Here is a 22,754-nt window from a genome sequence, read left to right on the forward strand (position 1 = left end):
CTTGTTTATGAGTAGGGCCATTTTGGGTGGTCCATTCAGTGTTCCAAACAGTGTAGTGGAGAGGAGGTCCACACACTGTAAAACTTGGTCCTTTTTTCTGTCCCCGTCATCATTTTATTAGTTACTTAGAAGATGACATAGCTGGCATGCTTAGCATGCCACAGTGCTGGAAGAGAGAACTCATCTGTAAAGGCAGAATTAAGAAACAAAGAGAAGGATCTAACATGATGAAAATAAACTAGTGAAAAAGGTAAAATAATATCTATGGGTTCAAAAAATTAACTGTATATCATGAAGATCAAACTAAAATGGCAGCACATATGAAAAAGATTGGGCTTTAGTTAAATAGAAGTAAAATCAAGGAAAGAAAGAAAGCTAATAAAAACCTTAAGTTTATACAGAAAAGCCCCATTATCTTATCAATATTTTCAGTTTATATTTGTAGTAGTTGTATCCGCTGACATGCAGAGAGACATTAGGGATTTGAAACCATTTCAAGGGATAAGACTGGAATGGCAGGAGCACCCAAAATCAGATTAGTCTTTTTCTACATTCAGCTTTGATAGGAAATTTAGGAGAATATAATGGCTGTTTTCAAATATTTGTAGACTCTGTGGTCCAGAATATCAAGCAAAGTATAGTTTTTGGAAAAGAGATTTCAGCTCAGTGTGAGGAGGAATTTCATGCTGGTCAGAGCTGTTCAGGAAGGCATAGGTTACCTTGTAAGCTGGTGAGCATGGTCATTACATGTGGTGTTTGGTATTGGAAATCTCTGTCCAGGGAGGTTTTTGGTAGTAGTGTGTGTGTGCCTAATGCTTTTTTCTCTCCCTCCCCCTAATTAGACATTCTTGTTTTTCTTTAAGGAAAGTTGGGGCGGACGTGTAGATTTCATGGTTAGACTCTTGTTTTTAGCAGTGACAGGTATCTGTGGGGAAGACCCCACTGTTCAGTGTCAGGCAGTTGATGAGGGGGTCCCTGTGACTGTCGCCCTGCCTGTAGGAGGTGAGGTTCTGTTTCCATTCTGTGATTGACCCAAGTTTTGTTTTCATCAGACTGCCCTGGTGCCACCGTCATTGCCCATCTGGTCTGGTGGAGGGGTGTGTGTGTGTGTGTGAGGGGAGACAGGTATTCCTGAGAGTTGCGTAACAAACACATGACTGTTTAATGACCATTTTACCTGGAAAGGATGAGACAGATGCCTTTCCCAAGAGCATAATTATGGCTTTCCTTATCAAATGAGATGATTATTTTTAAAGTCTTCAGGGTAACACTAAGCTTTTGTCCCTTTTATTTTCTTTGCTTTTTTTTTTTTTTAATTGTGTAGGCTGGAATGGGTGGAAAGAGTTGACGCACTAGAGATGTTGGGGGCTGCAGTTAGAGTTTGGGGAGACCTGGGATCTCAGCAGTTGGAAGCCAGAAGAGAACACTGACTGCTAAAGTGGAGATGCTGGGCATTGGTATATTGGAAACCTGCTTGCCTATTTTCGAATTTTGCTGCGAAGCATTACTTCATGCATAATTTGTATCCATAGAAATGGATTATTATTGGTGTGAATGACTTGGTCTCATCTTTGTGATAATAAAATGGTTTACAAGTCATTTTGAATGTATTCAAAATGCTTTGAATGTCAGTACGAGATACGGAAGCAGGGAGTGAGGTAAATTGCATCTCTCAGTTGATGCGCATTATAACCGTTGTGCCTGGTGTCTGACTCTCTTTGTAGGTGAGAACTCTTGGGGAGAGAGTGGTTCTGTATGTTCTGAATCGAATTATTTATAGAAAGCAGGAAATGGAGAGAAATGAGATCCCATTCCTGTGTCATAGCAGTACTGATTATGCTAAGATTCTGTGGAAGAAAGGAGAGGCCATTGGGTTTTATTCAGTTAAGCCTACAGGTGAGTCTTTAAAAGTTATTTAAATAAAATATTTATTATGTAAACTCACTTTCTGGACCCCACCTATATCAATGTCCCTTTTAAATTAGTATCTAAATTACAAATTGAGATGGTTTTACTCAGTATTTCTTGTGAGTGCTTTGATTCTATGCAAGTGAGGTTGTTAGGAAAGTCTTGAAAAAAAGATTAAACATTTGACAGGAATATTTCACCACGTATGTGAAGAAAGTTGTATGTTGAGGCTCAAATTTGTCTTCCTTCCCTCTCATTCCCTTCCCTTTATTTCAAGTCCTTGTTCTACTTCGATTCCTATCGCTGTCACTATTACCGACTTTTCAAAGCCCCTCCCTACCTGTGGACCAGATGCATAGCCTTTCTCTTCTAGTTTTAGCTGATTCAGCCTGATAGATTAAAGGCAGCTTTGCAATTACCATGAAAAACAAAGTTCTTTAATATATTTAGAGAATCCAAGCAGCTTTGACATCATTAGTCAAGTTTGGATTTCTGATCCCAGGACCTAACTACACCCTATTCCTGAAAGAGTAGAGCAGCTTCATCTTGCTCTGTGTGTTCTGTTCATTTAGTTCCCTAGAGCTTCTGGAGCCAGAGAAATCAAACCTGCTTAGTCCATGTGCGTACATACTCCACACCTGACAACCACCATGTAACAAAGGCAGCCTTGCTCTGCACCTAGGCCAGAAGACCTTTCACAGAGAACGCTCACATTATTTTTCTGTCTTTTTTATATTTCAGACTTGCCAAATTTAGCTCTTGTGATCAAATGCCCTCCAAAGATCTTAACAAATTCCCTGCTGACTTGAAGGATAGTTATGACTAATAATATCTTAATCATACAGTTAGTGGACATTTATGATGAGAATTAGTATACATAGTCAACGAAAGGGAGGTCACTTTTTCTCAAGAATAAATAAAACTGTGATCTATAGTTTTAAATGGTTTGGTGTAGTAAATAAGTCTCCGTTAGTATGCTGTTTTATTTTTGTATACATTTGAAGCAGAACCAGTAATTATGTAACTCCAGAAAGATACCATCATTTAGAGGCAGAAAAATGATGTTTTTTAGTGGAAGCCTAGTGCTGCATTGCATAAAGACATCACTTTATTGGCTTAAAATGTTTTCATACATTTGGGGCTGGAGTATGGTTCAATTACTATATGCTTTATTTTATACAAGATAATTCCTATGGGAATTAGAGGCTTGTTGCTGCTCATACTGGCTACAGCAGGGTTTCCTACTGGAAACTAGCTTATAGACATTTGAAGTACGTAAGAGTGTATGCTTTTTCATTTAGAGCATCTCTAGATGAGAGACGCACAGTTAGTACAGGGCACAGCACTCCCCGCTCAGTGTTTCTGGTCGGGACTGGATTCCAGGCGTTGGTCCTTCTTGGATGTGTGTTCTGGGCTCCTCCTCTGCTTTGAGGCTTCTCCTCTCCTTTGGAATCTGGCTTCTGTTTTCTATTTCTGGCATTTAGCTCAGGTTTGTATGCTTCGGCTTCCAAGTGCTACTTGTCTGCCCCTCTTAGCACCTTCCATTCTTCCCTGCTAACTGCCTTACGGCCTGTTTATTTGTCTTTTTCTGCTTTAAGCTCTGGCTCTGTCAGCCAGAGAACAATGGACTTAGATGTGCTTATGCTAGCCTTTGAACCTATAACCATCTAATTCAGTCTGGAAGTAGTTTTCTACAAAGGAAACCCAAATGATTTTTAAAAATTGCCCGGGACAAAAACTGAAACACTTTGTGATAGAACTGTCCTTAATGTATTGATATGTATCAGAAAAAAACTGTACCAGTAGCAAAAAGATAAAGTCTTTATTAAATACATTTGTCGTTGAATAAAAGTCTGTGATTTTCACTTACTATTTATGATTTTTTAAATAAAATGTAAATCAGTATGTAGGGTTATTAGTAGGAACATAAAAATTATCTTGATATATAAGAGGAGACTTTGTTTATGAGGTCAAATCTAATTATAGGAAATGAAGTTCAAGAAAATATATAATTTTGGGGGGCCTGAAATAAAGAAATCATGAGGGATTTATAATTTGTTTATCTTTTGGGTTAGGTAGATGTCAGGTCATTAAAAATAGGTTTTAATAGTAGATCACTGTATAATGTCTGATAGGTAACCCTAAAGGGTGCTTGCAGAGTTGAGTAACATCACTGTAATAAGATTTTATGGTCCGTCCTATGGTTATTAAGCATTTTTATCTATAAAAATAAAAGGAACAGAATTAATGCTTGTTGCGTTTTGGTAGTATGTAATATTTTTTCATGGACTCATAAACTGAAAAGAAAAAGGTAAGCTCTATGTATTTCATTAAGAGAGATATTTTCAGTAAAATTTTTTTTTTTGCTGAATAATTTTCCAAATGTATAATATACTTGTGTTTTGATCCGTCATATACTAATATTAATTATAATGAAAACGCAGAATTACTTCTGAATTGGTACTTAGAACCTTATGGTCACAAGGAATTTTAAAAATTTATATTTAAAAAAATTTATATTTATATACAGATATGTATTTACAGAGGAGAATTATTAGATAATCCATATATAACCCAAACATAAAAATATATTACATCAAGATACAGTGTGTAGAATAAATATAATAGAAGGCAGGGTGGAGAGGAACAATGTAAACTTTTTTACTGTTAATAGTTCCGTAGTAAGGAACAGTTTATTCAGTGTATGATGACAGTTATCAAATCAAATTGATAATAGTTTTTAGGGTCCATTTGACACATTTAAAAGAGTAGTGATATAGTTTTTTTCTTTAATCAATATTGTTTATTTGAGAAGGGATGGGGTGACTTCCCTGGCAGTCCAGTGGTTAAGACTCCGCACTTTCACTACAGGGGACAGTGGGTTCAGTACCTGCTCAGGGAACTAAGATCCTCCACATGCCCTAAGGCCAAAAACCAAAAAAGGAAACAGTAAATTTAGATAGAGAATCCTGGCAGGCATCATGTTAATTAATAGATTATGGTTAATATTACCAAGAATAAAACACATCACTATTAGAGACCCCAGTGTCGTATATGAAAAGGACATCACATCTTTTCTGTACTATTTTTGCCCCAAATGCATAATCTCAATTTTATTATGAGAAAACATTAGATAAAGCCAAATTGGAGGTTATTTTACAAAGTAACTGATTAGTAACCTCCAAAAGTATCAAGATGATGAAAGACAAGGAAAGGTGGACAAAGTGTCAAAGACCAGAGTTTAGGAGACATGAAACTAAATACCATATGGAATCTTGGACTGAATTCTGAAACAGAAAAAGGGTATTAGTAGACAAACTGGTGGAAGTTGAATAAGGTCTGCAGTTTTACTGATAGTCTTTTATCAGTGTTGACGTCCTGGTTTTCATAATAGTATTCTGGCTATGTAAGATGTTAACATTAGGAGCATTTGGATGAAGGGTATGTGGGAACTCTGCATATTTTTGAAACTTTTTGCTAAGTCTGAAATTATTTTTAAGATAAATAGTTGTTAAAAGTGAAGTTGCTCAATTGTGTCTGACTCTTTGCGACCCCATGGACTGTAGCCTACCAGGCTCTTCTGTCCATGGGATTTTACAGGCAAGAGTATTGGAGTGGGTTGCCATTTCCTTCTCCAGAGGATCTTCCCAACCCAGGGATCAAACCTGGGTCTCCCACATTGTAGGCAGATGCTTTACCATCTGAGCCAGGAGGGAAGTCTTGCTAAAAATTATAGTCTTTATAATGGAAACTTACGATGGAAATTTTAGATGTTACCAAAGATGTGTGAATACATGTTATGTATTTCAAAATTATTTATGGTTACATGAACAAAAAAGTTCCCTTTGAGGAATTTGACTTGTCCAAGAGAAAAAAATATTCTAAAAATGCCAGTTTAAATAGTTCCCCTGGGAAAAGTCCCAACTCGTCAGCAATCTCCATCGTGTACATTAGTTAACTTCTTAATGTCTCCTTCAGTTAAGTTCAGTCCTTCAGTCGTGTCCAACTCTTTGTGACCCCATGAATCGCAGCACACCAGGCCTCCCTGTCCATCACCAACTCCCGGAGTTTATTCAAACTCATGTCCATCGAGTCAGTGATGCCATCCAGCCATCTCATCCTCTGTTGTCCCCTTCTCCTCCTGCCCCCAATCTCTTCCAGCATCAGGGTCTTTTCCAATGAGTCAACTCTTCGCATGAGGTGGCCAGAATATTGAAGTTTCAGCTTTAGCATCAGGCCTTCCAATGAACACCCAGGACTGGTCTCCTTTAGGATGGACTGGTTGGACCTCCTTGCAGTCCAAGGGACTCTCAAGAGTCTTCTCAACACCACAGTTCAAAAACATCAATTCTTTGGCGCTCAGCATCCTTCAGAGTCCAACTCTCACATCCATACATGACCACTGGAAAAACCATAGCTTTGACTAGACGGACCTTTGTTGGCAAAGTAATGTCTCTGGTTTTGAATATGCTGTCTACTTTGGTCATAACTTTCCTTCCAAGGAGTAAGCGTCTTTTAATTTCATGGCTGCAATCACCATCTGCAGTGATTTTGGAGCCCACAAAAATAAATTCTGACACTGTTTCCACTGTTTCCCCGTCTATTTCCCATGAAGTGATGGGACCAGATGCCATGATCTTTGTTTTCTGAATGTTGAGCTTTAAGCCAACTTTTTCACTCTCCTCTTTCACTTTCATAGGCTCTTTAGTTCTCCTTCACTTTCTGCCCCAAGGGTGGTGTCATCTGCCTATCTGAGGTTATTGATATTTCTCCTGGCAATCCTGATTCCAGCTTGTGCTTCTCCCAGCCCAGCGTTTCTCATGATGTACTCTGCATATTCTTAACTATGAACAAATAGCTTAGTTTGGACAAGTCACTAATATGATGGAGATCAAAACAAAAACAGAATAAAACCAGTTTGGAAGAGACACATGATGCAAAAATGGAACAACTCTTAATAATTTTTGAATGTAAGAGTAGTTTTTACATTCATGGAATGAGAACAATATGTATTTAAAAATGCCCAAGACTTTCCTGCTGGTACGTAGATAACAATCTACCTGCCAGTGCAGGGGACATGGGTTCAGTCTCTGGTCAGGGAACTAAGATCCCACATGCCTCATGGCCAAAAAAAAGGAAACATAGTAAGTTTACGCAGAGCATGCTGGCAGACACCATGTTAACTGAGAGATCATGGTCCAGGAAGATTCCACATGCCTCGGAGTAACTAAGCCCGAGACCCGCAGCTACTAAGTCAGCGCGCTGCAGCTGCTGAAGCCCCGTGTGCCTGGAGTGTGTGCTCTGCAACAGGAGAAGCTGGCACAGAGAGAAGCCAGCGCGCTGCAGAGAGTAGCCCCCGCTCCGCACAGCTGTGACTGTGCACAGCAACAAAGCCCAGTGCATCCAGAAATAGTTTACTTACTAAAAAATAAAAGAATGTCCATAGATCACAACATAAGGAAGATAAAGTTGATGATTATAAAGGCGAGCAGTCACAGCAACAAAAACGGCACAAAAACTCCTAAATGAAGGAAAATATAAAAGAAAGAAAAGATAAAATTAGCAGAACAATCTGAAGAACAGATGTTTCAGAAGGAGAGAACAGAGGCACTGGAGGGGAGGGAATCACCAATCAAGTAGTTAAAGAAAACATCTCAGAATTATAGAACATGCATGTCTGAGTTAAAAAGGCCCTTTGAACAGCCATCACAGTGAATTAAAATAGGCCCTTACTGGAGGTAGATTGTTGTGAAATTTCGAATATCTTGGATAGAAAAAAGATTTTGTGAGACTCCGCAGAGAGGGGGATTTATACATAGGATCAAGAATCAGAATGATGTAGATTTTTCAGTAGCAACACCGAATACTCTTAAGTGGAATAATGCCTTTAAGATATTGGAAGAAAGTGATTTTCATTGTAATTCTATACCCAGATTATAAATGAAGTATGAGAGAGAAGGAAATTTCTACATAGTTAATTAAAATTTCTTTTTTTTTTTTTTTATCTCTTATGCATCGTTTTTCAGGAAGCTAGAATTTATGCTCTGTTAAAATAAGGAAGGAAATAAAGAGATTAGGAAATGAAGGAGAGAAATATCCCCAAATCACAGCTCTGATCATTCTGGGGCTTCTCTGTCCCGATTGGTAACCATTAGCTTTATGTAGCTATTTAAATGGAAATTAGTTAAGATGAAATAAAACTGAAAATTGTTTCTCAGTCATACTAGCCACAGTGTAAGTGTCCCGTGACTGCATGTGGCTTCTACGCTGAAGAGAAGAGATACAGGACATTTCCATCATTGCAGAAAGTTCTTTTGGACAGCACTTTTCTAGAGATTGACTAATCTAGGTTGTAGTAGATCAGGAAACTCTGAGTCATCGATTCAAAAATATGGAATACCTGATGTGTTTGCACTTATCAAGATGAGTTTTATAAAGTTAAGGGAGACTTTCTTGAGGGATAAGTTTGAAGTAAACACTAATTAATAAGTGATAAACCACTGTTAAGGTGTATCAAAAAGCAATGCAGGTTAGAAAAACAATTCTGATAGACCACATGGCTCAGTTATCAAAAGTGTATGTGTGTGTGTGTGCATAATGTAATTGCTGAAGATTGGTCTAGCCAAAATTATATATTACTATATTGAGGTAATAGGATAAGGCGTGTATAGGATGTGTGGTTATGGTATAGTGGGAATTGTTCAGTCCCTAAGTCGTGTCTGACTCTTGGCAACCCCATGGACTGCAGCGTGTCAGGCTCCTTTGTCCTTCACTATCTCCTGGAGTTTGCTCAGATTCATGTCCATTGAGTTGATGATGCTGTCTAACCATCTCATTCTGTCACTGCTGTATTGGGAGTAGGGTGTGTGAATGTGTTAATATATAAAAGTTAATTCTCATCTTCTATACTGGGAAGTCAGTATCATGCCTAAAATGGAAAAATCAAGAAGTAGTAAGTTATTTAGAATAACTGGAAATACTATATTATATATATATAAAATATATACAATGTTATAATATATATTATATATGTATATAATAACTGAAAATAACTTTAAATACTGAAAAAGATGAAAGTGCTTGTTTCTGGGGGATGGATAGTGTGTTTGTGTGTGTGTGTTTTCCCCAACAAGTCTTAGAGGACTGTTGTGCGCTGACAGCGTATGTGTGAACTTTGACAGAGAGTTGAAAGTGAGCACTGTCAAAAGGACTATTCCCAGAGTCTGATCGGTGTCTACCACAAAACTAGGTGAAGTTTCTAAATCTCACAGGGCCTGTGACGATCAGGTCCACCTATTAAAAGGGCTATACTAACTAGAAAACGGCTCGGGAGAAAAGTCTCATACAGGAATGAAAAATAAAACCACTTGTTAATTCAGTGAAAGTTTTGTTAACTGTCCTATGTCAAGAAAGATAAAAGATAGTAAATGTGTATAAATCAGATGTCACATTTTAGTGTAGACAGGGGAAAAAATTTGAAGACAAGTGTTATTTTGGAAATACTTCTTATTTGGCTTCAACTGTAAATCTCCTTGATCCATTTTGAAGACTCATGTTTTGGAAAAACATAAGATCTAATCTATCTAATTATCTAATTGTTGATTATCTAATCTATCTAATTGTTGATTATCAATCTAATCAACACCTTTAAAATCAGTTTGTTAACTTGCTTCCAAAGGGATTTATTTATGATCGATATCAGGAGATGTATTTTTGGTTTTTGAAATTTCTATTTGAAATAATATTTAGTGGAAGTGTTTTTTCCTCTCTTCATTTGCTATTAGCTTTTGTTACAACTTTCTAACTTCTTTTTACTCGGAGCTATAGCTATGATCTTACCTCTTTTTTTGGACAGGTCACCCACTTTCTGCTCACTAAAATTTAGATTTCTGGCCCTTCTGTTCAAGATTTTTTGAGGAATAACAAAAATGTGACATAAAATAATAACTTTTGATAGTCTATATTGTCATTGTTCAGTTGTTCAGCTGTGTCTGACTCTTGGCTACCCCATGGACTGCAGGCTTCCCTGTCCTTCACCATCTCCCAGAGCTTGCTCAAATTCATGTCCATTGAGTCTTTGATGCCATCCAACCATCTCACCCTCTGTTGTCCCCTTCTCCTCCTGCCCTTAATCTTTGCCAGCGTCAAGGTCTTTAACTGCATTGAAGGAAGGTGCCCGGCTGGCAAGCCCCGCTGCGATTCCTGCTGCTGTGGGAACAGAGGCATTTGGACCTTTAGCTGTGCCAGTGGCCCACTTAATACCGTATGCGAGTTGTGATAAATCGTGCAATTATGGATTTTGTTTTAAGCCAGTACATTTGGGGATGGTTTGTGAGGCAGCAGTAGGTAACTGAAGGATTGTGAATCAGAAAGCCATCCACTACCCAGAAACAACCATGTGGCATTGTTATTTAAAAACGAAACTTTTTAATGTTGAGCTTTCCAGATTTGGTTTATTGTAACAGCTCACATTACCTTAACTGATTTATAAAGCATGAAGACTGTGATGAGAATACTTCTCGTAGTATATGACGAGGTCTCATGGAAAGATATCTAGTAGCATTATTTCTTTAGGATTCACTTTATGCTGTGTGTCTGTGGAGACAGTCACACACTGATGGCTTCATAAGGTATTTAGCCAGGTTTTATGAAGGTGAGAAGAGAATTTATGAAGGTGAGAAGAGAATGTCTAATCGGGAATTTTTCCGATTAGACAAAGTAGAAATGGTGATGCCATGAAAAGAGAGAGTCATTCAATTGTGACAGAACAGCTGTTCTTGAATTTGATGCCTAGATCCTGAATGATATTGTGAACATTTATTCATTTACTCAGAAATTATTTGTATTTGCTATATTGATAGGGAAGGAGAAGAAGGGGAAGAGGGCGAATAGGAGAAAGAGCAAAAAGCAGAAATTGAGAGAGAGAAATAAAATGTTTTCAAACTCTGTCCTCATGGAACATACATTTAAGAGGAGGAGATAGCAATGGATAGACAAATAGATGATATGCTCTCAGGTACTATGAAGAAAAACTAGATTAAAAGAATAGTGTGTGTTGGGGGTGGGCACTATTTAAAATAAAGGTACTATTTAAATAGACTAGTCAGGGCAAGCATCTCTGAAGGTAGTGTGGGAACAATGAGGAAGGAACTTCTCTTGAAGTTTCAAGAGAAGAGGTTTTTAGAGGTCTGAATTTCACTCTGGGTGATAGGAATCTGGTGGAGGATTTTGAGCTTGGAAGTAACACAATCTGGTTAGCCTTCTATAAAAGTAGCTGTGTTGTGTGGAAAACCAGAAAGAGAGATGGCAGGGTTAAGAGTGAAGTTAGTTAAGAGGCGGTTGCAGAAAACTCTGGTGAGAGGTGAAGAAAGGGGTAGAAGTCTTCATAATTAAGATAAATTATGAAGTCATTGCTGCAGTATTTCTAATGGATTATGTGTAGGCTGTGAAGGAAAAGTCAAGGATGAGATCTCAGGTTTTGCTCTGAGCCCCTGATAGAATGATGATGAGATTTACTGAAAAATTAGAAAACAGGAGAAGGAGCAGGTTTGGGGAGTACATGAAAAATCTGATTATAAACAGTTTATTAGAGTCACATGTACAAATTTGTTGTTCCATTTACATTTTTAAGCTTTATTAAGGTTCATTTACATACCATACGATTTACCCATTGTCGTTGTTCAGTTGCTCCGTCGGGCCTGACTCTTTGTGACCCCGTGGCCTGTAGCACACCAGGCTTCCCTGCCCTTCACCATCTCCCAGAGCTTGCTCAAACTCGTATCCATTGAGTCGGTAATATCATCCGACAATCTTGTCCTCTGTCACCCCCTTCTTCTCCTGCCTTCAATCTTTCCCAGCATCAGGGTCTTTTCTAGTGAGCTGGCTCTTTGTATCAGGTGGCCAAGATATGGAGCTTCAGCATCAGTTCTTCCAATGAATATTCAGGATTGATTTCCTGGTTTGATTTCCAGGGTTGATTGACTGGTTTGATCTCCTTGCAGTCCAGGAGACTCTCAGGAGTCTTCTCCAACACCACAGTTTGAAAGCATCAATTCTTCGATGCTCAGCCTTCTTTATGGTCCAACTCTCACATCCATACATGACTGCTGGAAAAACCATAGCTTTGAATATGCAGACCTTTGTCTGCAAAGTAATGTCTCTGCTTTTTAATACTGTCTAGGTTTGTCATAGCTGTTCTTCAAGGAGCAGGTGTCTTAATTTCATGGCTGTGGTCACTGTCTGCAGTGATTTTGGAGCCCAAGAAAATAAAATCTGTCACTGTTTCCATTGTTTCCCCATCTATTTGCGGTGAAGTGATGGGACCCAATGCCATAATCTTAGTTTTTTGAATGTTGGGTTTTAAGCCAGCTTTTTCACTCTCCTCTTTCACTCTCATCAAGAAGCTCTTTAGTTCCACTTCACTTTCTCCCATAAGCTGGTGTCATCAGCATATCTGAGGTTACTGATATTTCTCCCAGCAATCTTGATTCCAGCTTGTGCTTTATACAGCCCAGCGTTTCTCACGATGTACGCTGCATAGAAGTTAAATAAGCAGGGTGACAATATACAGCCTTGACGTACTCCTTTCTCAATTTGGAACCAGTCCGTTGTTCCATGTCTGATTCTAACTGTTGCTTCTTGACCTGCCTACAGGTTTCTCAGGAGGCCGGTAAGTTGGTCTGGTATTCCCGTCTCTTTTTATCTGTCTTCTTGACTGTAGCCAATGTGGTGGGTGTGAAGTGGCATGGCATTGTCATTTTGAGTCGCATTTACTAAATGGCTAAGGATGTTGAGTGTCTTTTCACATGCGTTTTGGCCATTATTGTGTCTTCTTTGGGCTATCTGTTCAAATCCTTTACCCATTTTTAAATTGAGTTGTCTTTTTTTTTTTTTAACCCTTCTCACTTTATTGTGGTATAACTGACTTGGAGAAAATGAACCATGTTGAAACTTCACTTGGTTGTGCTCTGACTTATGTATACAGCTGTGAGACTAGCTCTACAGTCAGGATAGTGGACAGATCTCTTATTCCCAAAAGTTTCTTTGTGCCTATTTGTAACCACCCTTCCTTCCTCAGCTTGTCCCCAAGGAAACACTCATCTGCTCTCTATTATTATATATTAGCCTGCTTTCTAGATTTTTATAAATTGGAATCATATAGTACATTTTTTTTTTTGGTTTGGGTTCTTTCAGTATGATTATTTTGAGGTCCATCCTATTATAATTCACATATCATCAAGTTTACCCTTAAGTGATTTTCAGTATGTTCACAGAGTCGTGCAACCATGAGTACTGCCTAATTCAAAAACATCTTCATCACCTCAAGAATTCCTGTACCCTTTAGCTGTCTGTCACTCCTCATTTCCTTTATCTTGGAATTCCTGGAAGCCACTAATCTCCTTTCTGTCTAGATTATTTATCTTAAAATATGTTTTTTAATCTTATTTTATTGTGGTAAGAACACTTAACAGAAGACCTACTGTCTTCAGACTTTTAACTATAGATTACAGTATTGTTGACCATAGGTGTCATGTTGTATATAGCACGTCTCTAGAGCTTGGCTTTACTGAAACTTGAAGCCTGTTTTCCCTCACTCTGCCCTTGACACCCGTTGTTCTGCTCTCTGCTTCTAGGAATTTGACTGTTCAAGATGTCTCATGTAATTGGAATCATGCAGTGTTTGTCCTGTGGCTGACTGACTTCGCTTAGCATAATGTCCTCAAGGTTCATCCATGTTGTTGCATAAGGCAGATGGACATTTTTTTGAAGCTGTTTGTATATATCCTACACAACACGCCCCCCCACCCCCCCCATATTTTCTTTATCCATTCATTCATCGGTGGACCTTTAGGTTGTTACCACATCTAGGCTATTGTTAATAATGCTGCAGTGAACATTGAATTGCTAATCTCTTCGAGATACTGATTTTCATTATTTTGGATATATACGCAGGAGTGGGATTGCTGGGTCTGTGATGGTTCTATTTTTAAAACTTTGAGGAACCTCTGTGCTTTTTTTCATAGTGGCTACACCATTTTGCATTCCCAGTAACAGTATACAAGGGTACCAGGTTTCCATACCCTTGTTAGCATTTGTTGTCTTTTGTTTTGCTGGTAGCAATCCTGATGCGTATGAGGTGAAACCTCGTTTGGTTTGCTGTTACCCTGATGATGGGAGACATTGAACATGTTTTATATACCTGTTGGCCATTTGTGTGTCTTTGGGGAAATGTCTGTTAAATCCTTAGCTCATTTTTAGGTTGGGTTTTATTTGTCTTTTTATTAGTGAGTTGTAAGCATTTTTCATATATTCTAGATAGAAGTCCCGTATCGAGTACATAATTTGAAAGGATTTTCTCTCATTTTGTGGATTGTCTTTTTACTTTCTTGTTGATGTCCTTCGAAGCACTAGTTTTTATAAAGTCCAGTTATCTTTTTCTGTGTCACTTTTGCTTTTGGTGTTATAGCTAAGAAGACTTTTCCTGACCTAAGGTGATGATTTACTGCTGTGTTTTATGCTAAGATTTTTATAGTTTCAGCACTTAAAGTTATGTTTATGTTCCATTTGCAGTTAATTTTTGTATGTGGTCTAAAAAAGGGGAGTGGGACCCAATATCATTCTTTTGCATATGTGGATATCCAGTTGCCCTACCCCCATTCATTTTAAAAAGACTGTTCTGTTTCCATAGAAATGCCTTGGGACTCCTGTCAAAAATCAGTTGACCAAAAATAAGAGGTTTTGTTTCTGGAACTTCTGTTCTGTTGATTGCTATTTATTCTTGTGCCAGTACCACACTGGCTTGATTACTGTAGCTTTGTAGCTTTTAAAATGGGAAGTCTTCCAACTTTGTTCTTCTTTGTTAAGATTATTTGGGTCATTTGTGTTTTTTTGCATTTCCATATGAGTTTTAGGATTACTTTTGTCAATGTCTGCAAAAAATCCAGCTGGAATTTTGAACCTATAGGTCAGTTTGGGGTGTGTTGACATTCTAACAATGTTGTCTTCTGAATCATGAACAATGGGATGTCTTTCCAGTTATTTAACTGTTCTTTAATTCCTTTGGCTTTTTGAAAAATTAATTACTTAGTTTTGGCTGTAATGGGTCTTCACTGCATCCCAGGGGCTCTTCGTTGCTGTGCATGGGCTTTCTCTAGCTGGGGTGAGCGAGGGCTACTCTGTAGTCATGGTGTGTGGGCTTCTCGTTGCAGTGACCGCCCGTTGCAGAGCAGGGATTCTAGAGTGCGTGGGCTTCAGTAGTTGTGGCATATGGCCTTAGTTGCTCTGCAGCATGTGGGATGTTCCCTAACCAGGGATGGAACCTGTGTCCTCTGCATTGCCAGGCAAATTCTTAACCCCTGGACCACCAGGGAGGTCCCTAATTCCTATTAAATGTTTGTAGTTTTCAATTTTGTACTCTTGCCAAATTTATTCCTGAGTATTTTATTATTTAGTGATGCTCTTGTTAGTGGAATTGTTTTCTTAATTTCATTTAAAGATTGTTCATTGCTGGTGCCTAGAAATACAATTGAATTTTTTTTTTTGGGGGCCACTCTGCAAGGCACTTGAGGGTCTAGATCCTAGTTCCCCAACCAGGGATCAAACCCACGCCCCCTGTAGTGGATGCCCGCAGTGTTAACCACTGGACTGCCAGGGAAGTCCGTAATTGATTTTTGTAAGTTGATCTTATATCCTGTAATCTTGCTGAACTTTAAAAACTTTCAGTTTTAATAATTTTTTAGTGAATTTCTTAAGATGAAAATCTTAAGGTCTGTATACAAGAAGGTTTCCTTTCTTTCTTTCTTTCTAGGTGCTTTTCATTTCCTTTTCTTGCCTAATTGCCCAGCTAGAACCTACTTAAGATATTGAATAAAAGTGGTGAGAATTAACATTTTTATCTTGTTCTTGATCTTAGGGGAAAATATCTGGTCTTTCACCATTAAGTGTGATTTTTATTAGCTGTGAGGTTTTTCATAGATCCCTTTATCAAATTGAAGACCTTGAGTATTTTTATCATGAATATGCTGGATTTTGTCTAATGCTTTTTCTCTGTATTTGGAGATGACCGTGTGTTTTTTGTTGTATTTACATTTATATGAGCTCTTCCATTCATCTTGGAGTAAGTTTCATGCATTACAGAAATAAAAGATTGTGATCATAAGCATTTGGATAAATGGTAGAAACCTTGAGAGTAGGTGAGATTACCCAGAGAGAGCATATAGAAAAAGATTGTGGCCAAAGGTGAAGCTCTGAGGAGTGTAAACATCCAAGCTGCCTCTTGTGCAGTGCTAAATTAAATTTCATTTCAACTAGTAGATTTTTAATGAAAAGTTCATCTAAGGTTGTAGTCCATTCTACCCCCCCCGCCCCCCCACTAATTACTAAGTACTTGTGCTGTTGATGTGTCTGAAGAATCTCTAGTAACGGGAAGTTTTTCTGCCCTTTATTTGATTTCTCTTATATCTGGGTAGAACCTGATAGAAATATAAAAATAAGAATTTAAGGTATAGTCACAAGAAGAGAATTAGCATGGTTTTTTGAAATGAATATGTACATGGTGAGTAAGTAGAACTTTAGACTTTGTAAAAACTGTTAGTTCCATAAATTGACCTTGTTAACACTATTAGATACTAGACTCTACCTTTTCTCTGTTTAAAGGAATGTTTATGTAAAAATAGAAAAAAATCAATTTGTGGGAAATTTACTTCATATATTTGGTATTCTGAGGCATGCACAACAGTAAAAGCAATAGATCTTCAGGCAGTATTACGAACTAGATAGGATTCTCTTCTCATGTTTGCTTTGTCCTTTGAATTAATGTTATTTTTAAAGTAATGTCTCTTGATTTCTTTATCACTTCTAGCAGTTACTATGAGAGAACCCTAATTTTAAGGCATTAAAAAAGCTAGTCATAGTAGCTTGTTGGTGAGGCTACCCGTTAGACTAATAAAAATTTTATGTATTTATTTTGGATTTATTGAGTATAATTGATAAGTTGAAGTTGTGATTTGATACACATTACAAAATATTCATCATAATCAGTATATTAATTGCCTAACATGGTTGCCATTTTCTTTCTTCCTTCTTTTATATATATAATGTGTGTGTGTGTGTGTGTGTGTGTGTATAATTTTATTTACTTTTGTCTGTGTTGTGCCTTTGTTGTACGCAGGGTTTCCTCTCATTGCGTGGCTTCCCTTGTTGCAGAGCACGGGCTCTGGGGTGCTCAGGGTTAAGTAGCTGTGGCTCCCTGGCTGTGGAGCACAAGCTCTATAGTTGTGGCACATGGGCTTAGCTGCTCCATGGCATGTGAGATCTTCCTGGACCAGGGATCGAACCCCTGTCGCCTGCATTGGGGTTTACATATACATATTTACAACTGAGCCACCAAAGAAGCCCTCTTCCTTTCCTTTTTTGAGGTGCTAATGCTTAAGATCTATGGTTTTTTTTTTTAATTTGATGTGCATACTCGGTTCTGTCCAACTCTTTTCTACTCCAGGTACTGTAGTCTGCCAGTCTCCTCTGTCTGTGGAATTTTCTAGGCAAGAATACTGGAGTGGGTTGCTCTTTCCTCCTCTAGGAGATCTTCCCTACCCAGGGATCAAACCCGAGTCTCCTGTGGCTCCTGCATTGGCAGGTGGATTCTTTATCACTGAGCCATCAGGGAAGCTTGAGATCTACCTTTTTAATAAATTTAATGTACATAAAGCAATATTGTTAATTACAGCCACTCTGTAAGACATTTTGACCCTTATTAGTGTCCTAACTGAACATCAGTGGTTAAGAACTAAGTATATAACAATGTGTGTTACCTATTTTGAATTTAAATTAGTTGTCTTGGTGTGTGTGTGCTTAGTCGCTCAGTCGTGTCTGACTCTTTGTGACCCCATGGACTGTATAGCCCACCAGGCTTCTCTGTCCATGGCGATTCTCCAGGCAAGAATCCTGGAGTGGGTTGTCATGCCCTCTTACAGAGATTATTGCAAAAAGTTATTGAAGTTCTCCAGCTTAATAATGAGTAATTCATTATATGGTTGAACTTAAAATGCCTTGCTATATTGACTATCTCATCAAATGATATGATTGGTAAAAGTTAATTTGTGAAAGGTTTGTTGCCTGAAATTTTGTTTGTTTCTTGAACTACATCATTATAACTATCCAAAATCATGTGAATAATATAACTGAGAATAATTGTTTTACTTGAAGTACTAAAAGAGTAGAGTACTGACCAATAGCTAACTTAAAAAGTGACTCCGGCATGATGTCCTCTACTTATAGACTGTCTTAAGATACATTATAGAAGCTTATACATCTGTTTGAAGGGTCAAAACCCAAATCAGGATTCTCAAAAGACAAATCAGTGTAGCTCTGTAATATAATAAGGGGAGGCATATTTACTTACTACTACAAACACTTCTCCTATTAAACCTTAAATGTACAGGATATTTTAAAAAGTGTATTCACAGAGGAAAGATTGCTGACTTAGCCATTTCTAAAAACCAATGTTTCCATTTAGTCCTAATCCATAGTCCTTAAAAATTTGGAGAACTAATTCACTTCTTTGCCGTCATTAAGTAGATAAAAATGAAACTGTACTCACTAGGGAAAAAGTAAAGGGAAAAGATGAATATTCACGTACTAAGGTTGGAATTGGATACTTCGTGTACTTATGCAATCACCAAATACTCTTTAAGTTTGAAATTTTAATAGTTGATGAGCTTTAAAGTGGTACAGGTCTATGGACAGAGATATATATTCAATCATACAATTCATCAAATGGTAATAGTTAATTTGCATGAGATACTGTTGCCAGCTGTAAAATACGTAGTTCTTCTCATCATCTCAGGTATACGTTATGATATGTAATAGCTGGAAAGCATTTTATGTTGTAAAATTTATGCATTTATTTAACATTAGTGATGTAAGAAAAAATAACCAATTTCAGACTTAACTCATGTTCTCTAAATATATATACCTACATGGTCTTTTAAATGTGAAAAATTGTTGGATTTCTGTTTTATGACTGCAGGAAGCACATGTGCCTCGTTTCTTACCCAAAGCTACCAACTGCCAGTTCTGGATACAATGTTTGTAAGAAAGAAATATCGAGGCAAAGACTTTGGGCTTCATATGCTGGAGGACTTTGTTGATTCCTTTACAGAAGATGCACTTGGCTTGCGGTATCCCCTGACCTCTCTCATGTACATAGGTAATTGGATTAAGTTTTTAGTTAAACTTGTATCAGTGTCACTTCTGACTTGTTTCTGCACTTTATCTTAAATGTGTGTATGTCAGTATTAAGTAAATTACATTCTTGACTCTAGGGTCAATAGAGTCTATGTGCCCTTACCTCGCATAAATGGCATTTTGCGGGTATGGTAACTTTTTTTTAAGAAATTGAAATAGAATTCACATACCATTAAATCCACCCTCATAAAGCGTACAGTTCAGTGGTTTTATTATTTCACAGCTGTGCAACCATAACCACTATCTAATTTTAGAGCATTCTCAACATCCCCAAAAGAAGCTCTGTACCAATTAGCAGTCACTCTGCCGTTCCTCCATTCCTTCGTCCCCTAGCAACCAATGACTAATCTATTTTCTGTGTCTATGGATTTACGTATTCTGGACATTTCATATAAATGTAATTGTATGATATATTGTAAGCTCTTTGTGTCTAACTTCTTTCGTTTTGCATAAATGTTTTCAAGGTTCATCCATGTTGTAGTCTGACTCAGTGCTTCATTATTTTTTTTTAATAGCTGAGAAATATTCTATTGTGTGGATATGCCATCAGCAGTTGGTAGACTTTTGGATTGTTTCTATTTTTTAGATATTATGAATAATGCTACTGTGAACATTTGTGCAGTTTTTGAGTGAACATTGCTCTGGTGTATATATCTAGGTGTGGATGAAATAGCTTGGTTATAACCTTACCAAACTGCTCCTGAAAGCAACTGCACCATTTTACATTCTTGTAAACATTGTATGAGGGTTGCTGTTTCTCTACATCCTCACCAATGCTTACTATTATTTGTCCTTTTAAGTTTTGACCACACTGCAAGGCTTATGGGATCTTAATTGCCTGATGGGATCGAACCCTTGCTCCTGGCAGTGAAAGCGCAGAGTCCTCACCACTGGACTGCCGGAAAATTCCATTATTTGTCTTTTTTACTGTAGCCCTCTCAGTGGATGTGGAGTGGCATCTCATTTTCTGGATGCACATTTGGTGTTGAATATCTTTTCATGTGCTTATTAGTCATATATGTATCATCTTTGGAAAAATGTATATTTAGACCCTTTAACCATTCTTTCTTTGGGTTATTTGTTATTTGTCTGTGGTAGGTTTTTTTGTTGGCTCTCAGGGATCAGACCCTAACCCCTTGCTTTAGGAGTGTAGAGTCTTAATCACTGGACCACCAGGGGACTCCCTGTGGTAGCTTTTTAAATTAAAAAATTCAAATATACAAAAAAAAAGTAGGAGGTAACAAAATACTCATGTATCATCCAGCATGTAGCATCCATAGAAGTGGATTATTGCCAATGTAGTTGTACTCCTGTCCTATCCAATTAGCTTATTCTCTCCCTTCCTTGAAATAAGCACTGTAGGTACGGAGTTAGAGAAAGCGGGGTTCACAAAAAGAATGAGACCGGCACTGTACAGGAACAGGTCACCTTTAATGAGGCCAGAAGGGGTACCAGTCAGATTAGTGAGCTCCTGCACTAACCCAAGAAAAGAGCAAGTATATATAGGCATATATGTGGAGATCTACTGTCTTAAGGGGGCCTGTTCTCTAAGGTTGTTCAGAGTAGTTCTCTCTTACACGGCTGGGGCAAGGAATTCTGGAGATCGGCCAGAGGCTGGACCAGCTGGGAGCTGGGCAAATCAACCTTAATGTCCATTTTCTTTCTTCGGGTGAGAGAGTTCTTTGTTTTGCATAGAATGGTGGGGAGGACCGGGAGGGGAGTTTAACTCCAGGCTGTTTTGAGCTGTGTAACTTTCCTTCAAGCAGTGTCCTTAATTTGGCATTTCTTTTCCCCATGCATTTATCCGACTTTATATACACACACACACACACACTCCGACAATGTCATGTTTTTTTTTAATTGTCCTTTTGGTGTGGGAGTTTAGTTGCATCAGGTGGGCTCTTTAGCTGTGGCATGTGGGCTTAGTTGCCCCAAGGCATGTAGGCTCTTGGTTGTCCAGCCACGGATCAAACCCGAATCCCCTGCATTGGAAGGCGTGTTCTTAACCACTGGACCACCAGGGAAGTCTCAGTGTCATATTGTTTTACCTGTTTAAAGGCTTCAGGGAATTCCCTGGTAGTCCAGTGGTTAGGACTCTGTGCTTTCAGTGCCAAGGGTCTGAATGCAATCCTTGAAAATAAATTAAAAAAAAAAAAAAACTTTATATGAATAATATGTACTGTATGAATTCTGCAATTTGCTTTTTCTACTCATCTTCATAAGATTTATTGCTATGGATTCATGTACCTCAATTTAGTCTTTTTTAACGCTGTTTCTGTTGTGTGTATATATTTTGTTGTTGTGTTTTAAAAGCTGTTAGTGGATTTATATTTGTATGAAGCCTGTAGTACTGCTCTTTTCTTAATGAAGTAAGATTTGATCTTACTTCAGATCTACTCTGATCTATGTTGATAAGGAAAATGGAGAACCAGGCATCCATGTGGCTCCTAAGGACGGGCTGAAGCTGGGGTCTGTGCCTTCAGTCAAAGCTTTGGATGGGAGATCTCAGGTTTCAACACCACGTGTTAGCAAAATGTTTGATGCTCCACCAGCTTTACCAAAAACTGCAAGAAAGGCTTTGGGAACTGTCAACAGAGCTACAGAAAAATCAGTTAAGACGAATGGACCGCTCAAACAGAAACAGACAACTTTCTCTACCAAAAAGATTACTGAGAAGACTGTTAAAGCAAAAAGTTCGGTTCCTGCCTCAGATGACACCTATCCAGAAATAGAAAAATTCTTTCCCTTCAATGCATTAGATTTTGAGAGTTTTGACCTGCCTGAGGAGCACCAGATGTAGTGATTTGTGTGAAAACTTATATAGTATATAATTTACCACTGATTTTAATCTAGCATCAGATATTCACTGAAAAAATGTTTTTGTTCTAAGTTTCTTCTCCCTTTTAATATCAAAAATCCAGAAAACAAGAACCAAGCATTGCATGCTCATCTTGAATCACAGTTTCTCTCTAGGCCCATACATGAGAATGGAATGAATGCTGTCTACCCTGGATAATCTGAAAATGGATTTTCCTCTTAAAGTCTTAATTATTGCTTTACTAAATTTGGGGAGGCATGCAAACACATCTACTGTAGGCAGAGTCTCTTATTACTTACCCTTTTTAAGGATTCTAATGATAAATAAATTGAATTCTAAATGAACTTCAGATGCTTATGTATTATGTAAGGCATCCTCTACTATTTTAGTTATTTTAATTGAGACAAAGGACTCAGTGTGGCCTACTGGTTTTCTCCAGCTTTTTGCTTCCTGATAGGTGTGGGAGCAACCAAAGAACCTGAGAAATATTGTCAAATATGTGGGGGGAAAGTGAGCAAATGGCATCCTGCTGTCCACATGTTCAGGGTCCAGATTAACAGATGTTAAGATTTTGCCATATTTTCATTGAAGAGAATTAAACAAGATGGAGACTTGAACAAGATGTAGATACAGTTGATGTTCTCTTTGAACCCGGCCCTAATCCCATCCCCCTCTCACCTTTTTCTCCCCAGAGGTAATTGTGTTCCTCAAGTTGGTGTGTATCCTTCCTGCCCGTGGTTTCACATCTAGAAACACTACAAAACATTATTTTGTGTGCTTTCTT

General features: G+C 38.0%; 1 protein-coding gene across 8 annotated transcripts in view; it reads left to right on the plus strand.

Annotated features, from left to right (window-relative positions):
- Positions 1 to 22,754, plus strand: part of FAM169A (family with sequence similarity 169 member A) — a 67,339-nt gene that overhangs the window by 22,781 nt on the left and 21,804 nt on the right. For 7 of the 8 annotated variants that reach the window (XR_008704891.1, XM_055554884.1, XM_055554882.1 and 4 more), the window contains 2 exons: positions 1,725 to 1,896; positions 18,935 to 19,114. Coding sequence is in view for 7 of the 8 variants with exons in the window: in XM_055554884.1 (XP_055410859.1) it covers positions 1,725 to 1,896; positions 18,935 to 19,114 (352 nt within the window). In the remaining variant the exon portion in view is untranslated. The remainder of the gene's footprint in view (positions 1 to 1,724; positions 1,897 to 18,934; positions 19,115 to 22,754) is intronic. The other variant, XM_055554888.1, reaches the window with a different exon arrangement.

Source organism: Bubalus kerabau, chromosome 18, assembly GCF_029407905.1.
Source record: "Bubalus kerabau isolate K-KA32 ecotype Philippines breed swamp buffalo chromosome 18, PCC_UOA_SB_1v2, whole genome shotgun sequence".
NCBI classification, from domain to species: domain Eukaryota; kingdom Metazoa; phylum Chordata; class Mammalia; order Artiodactyla; family Bovidae; genus Bubalus; species Bubalus kerabau.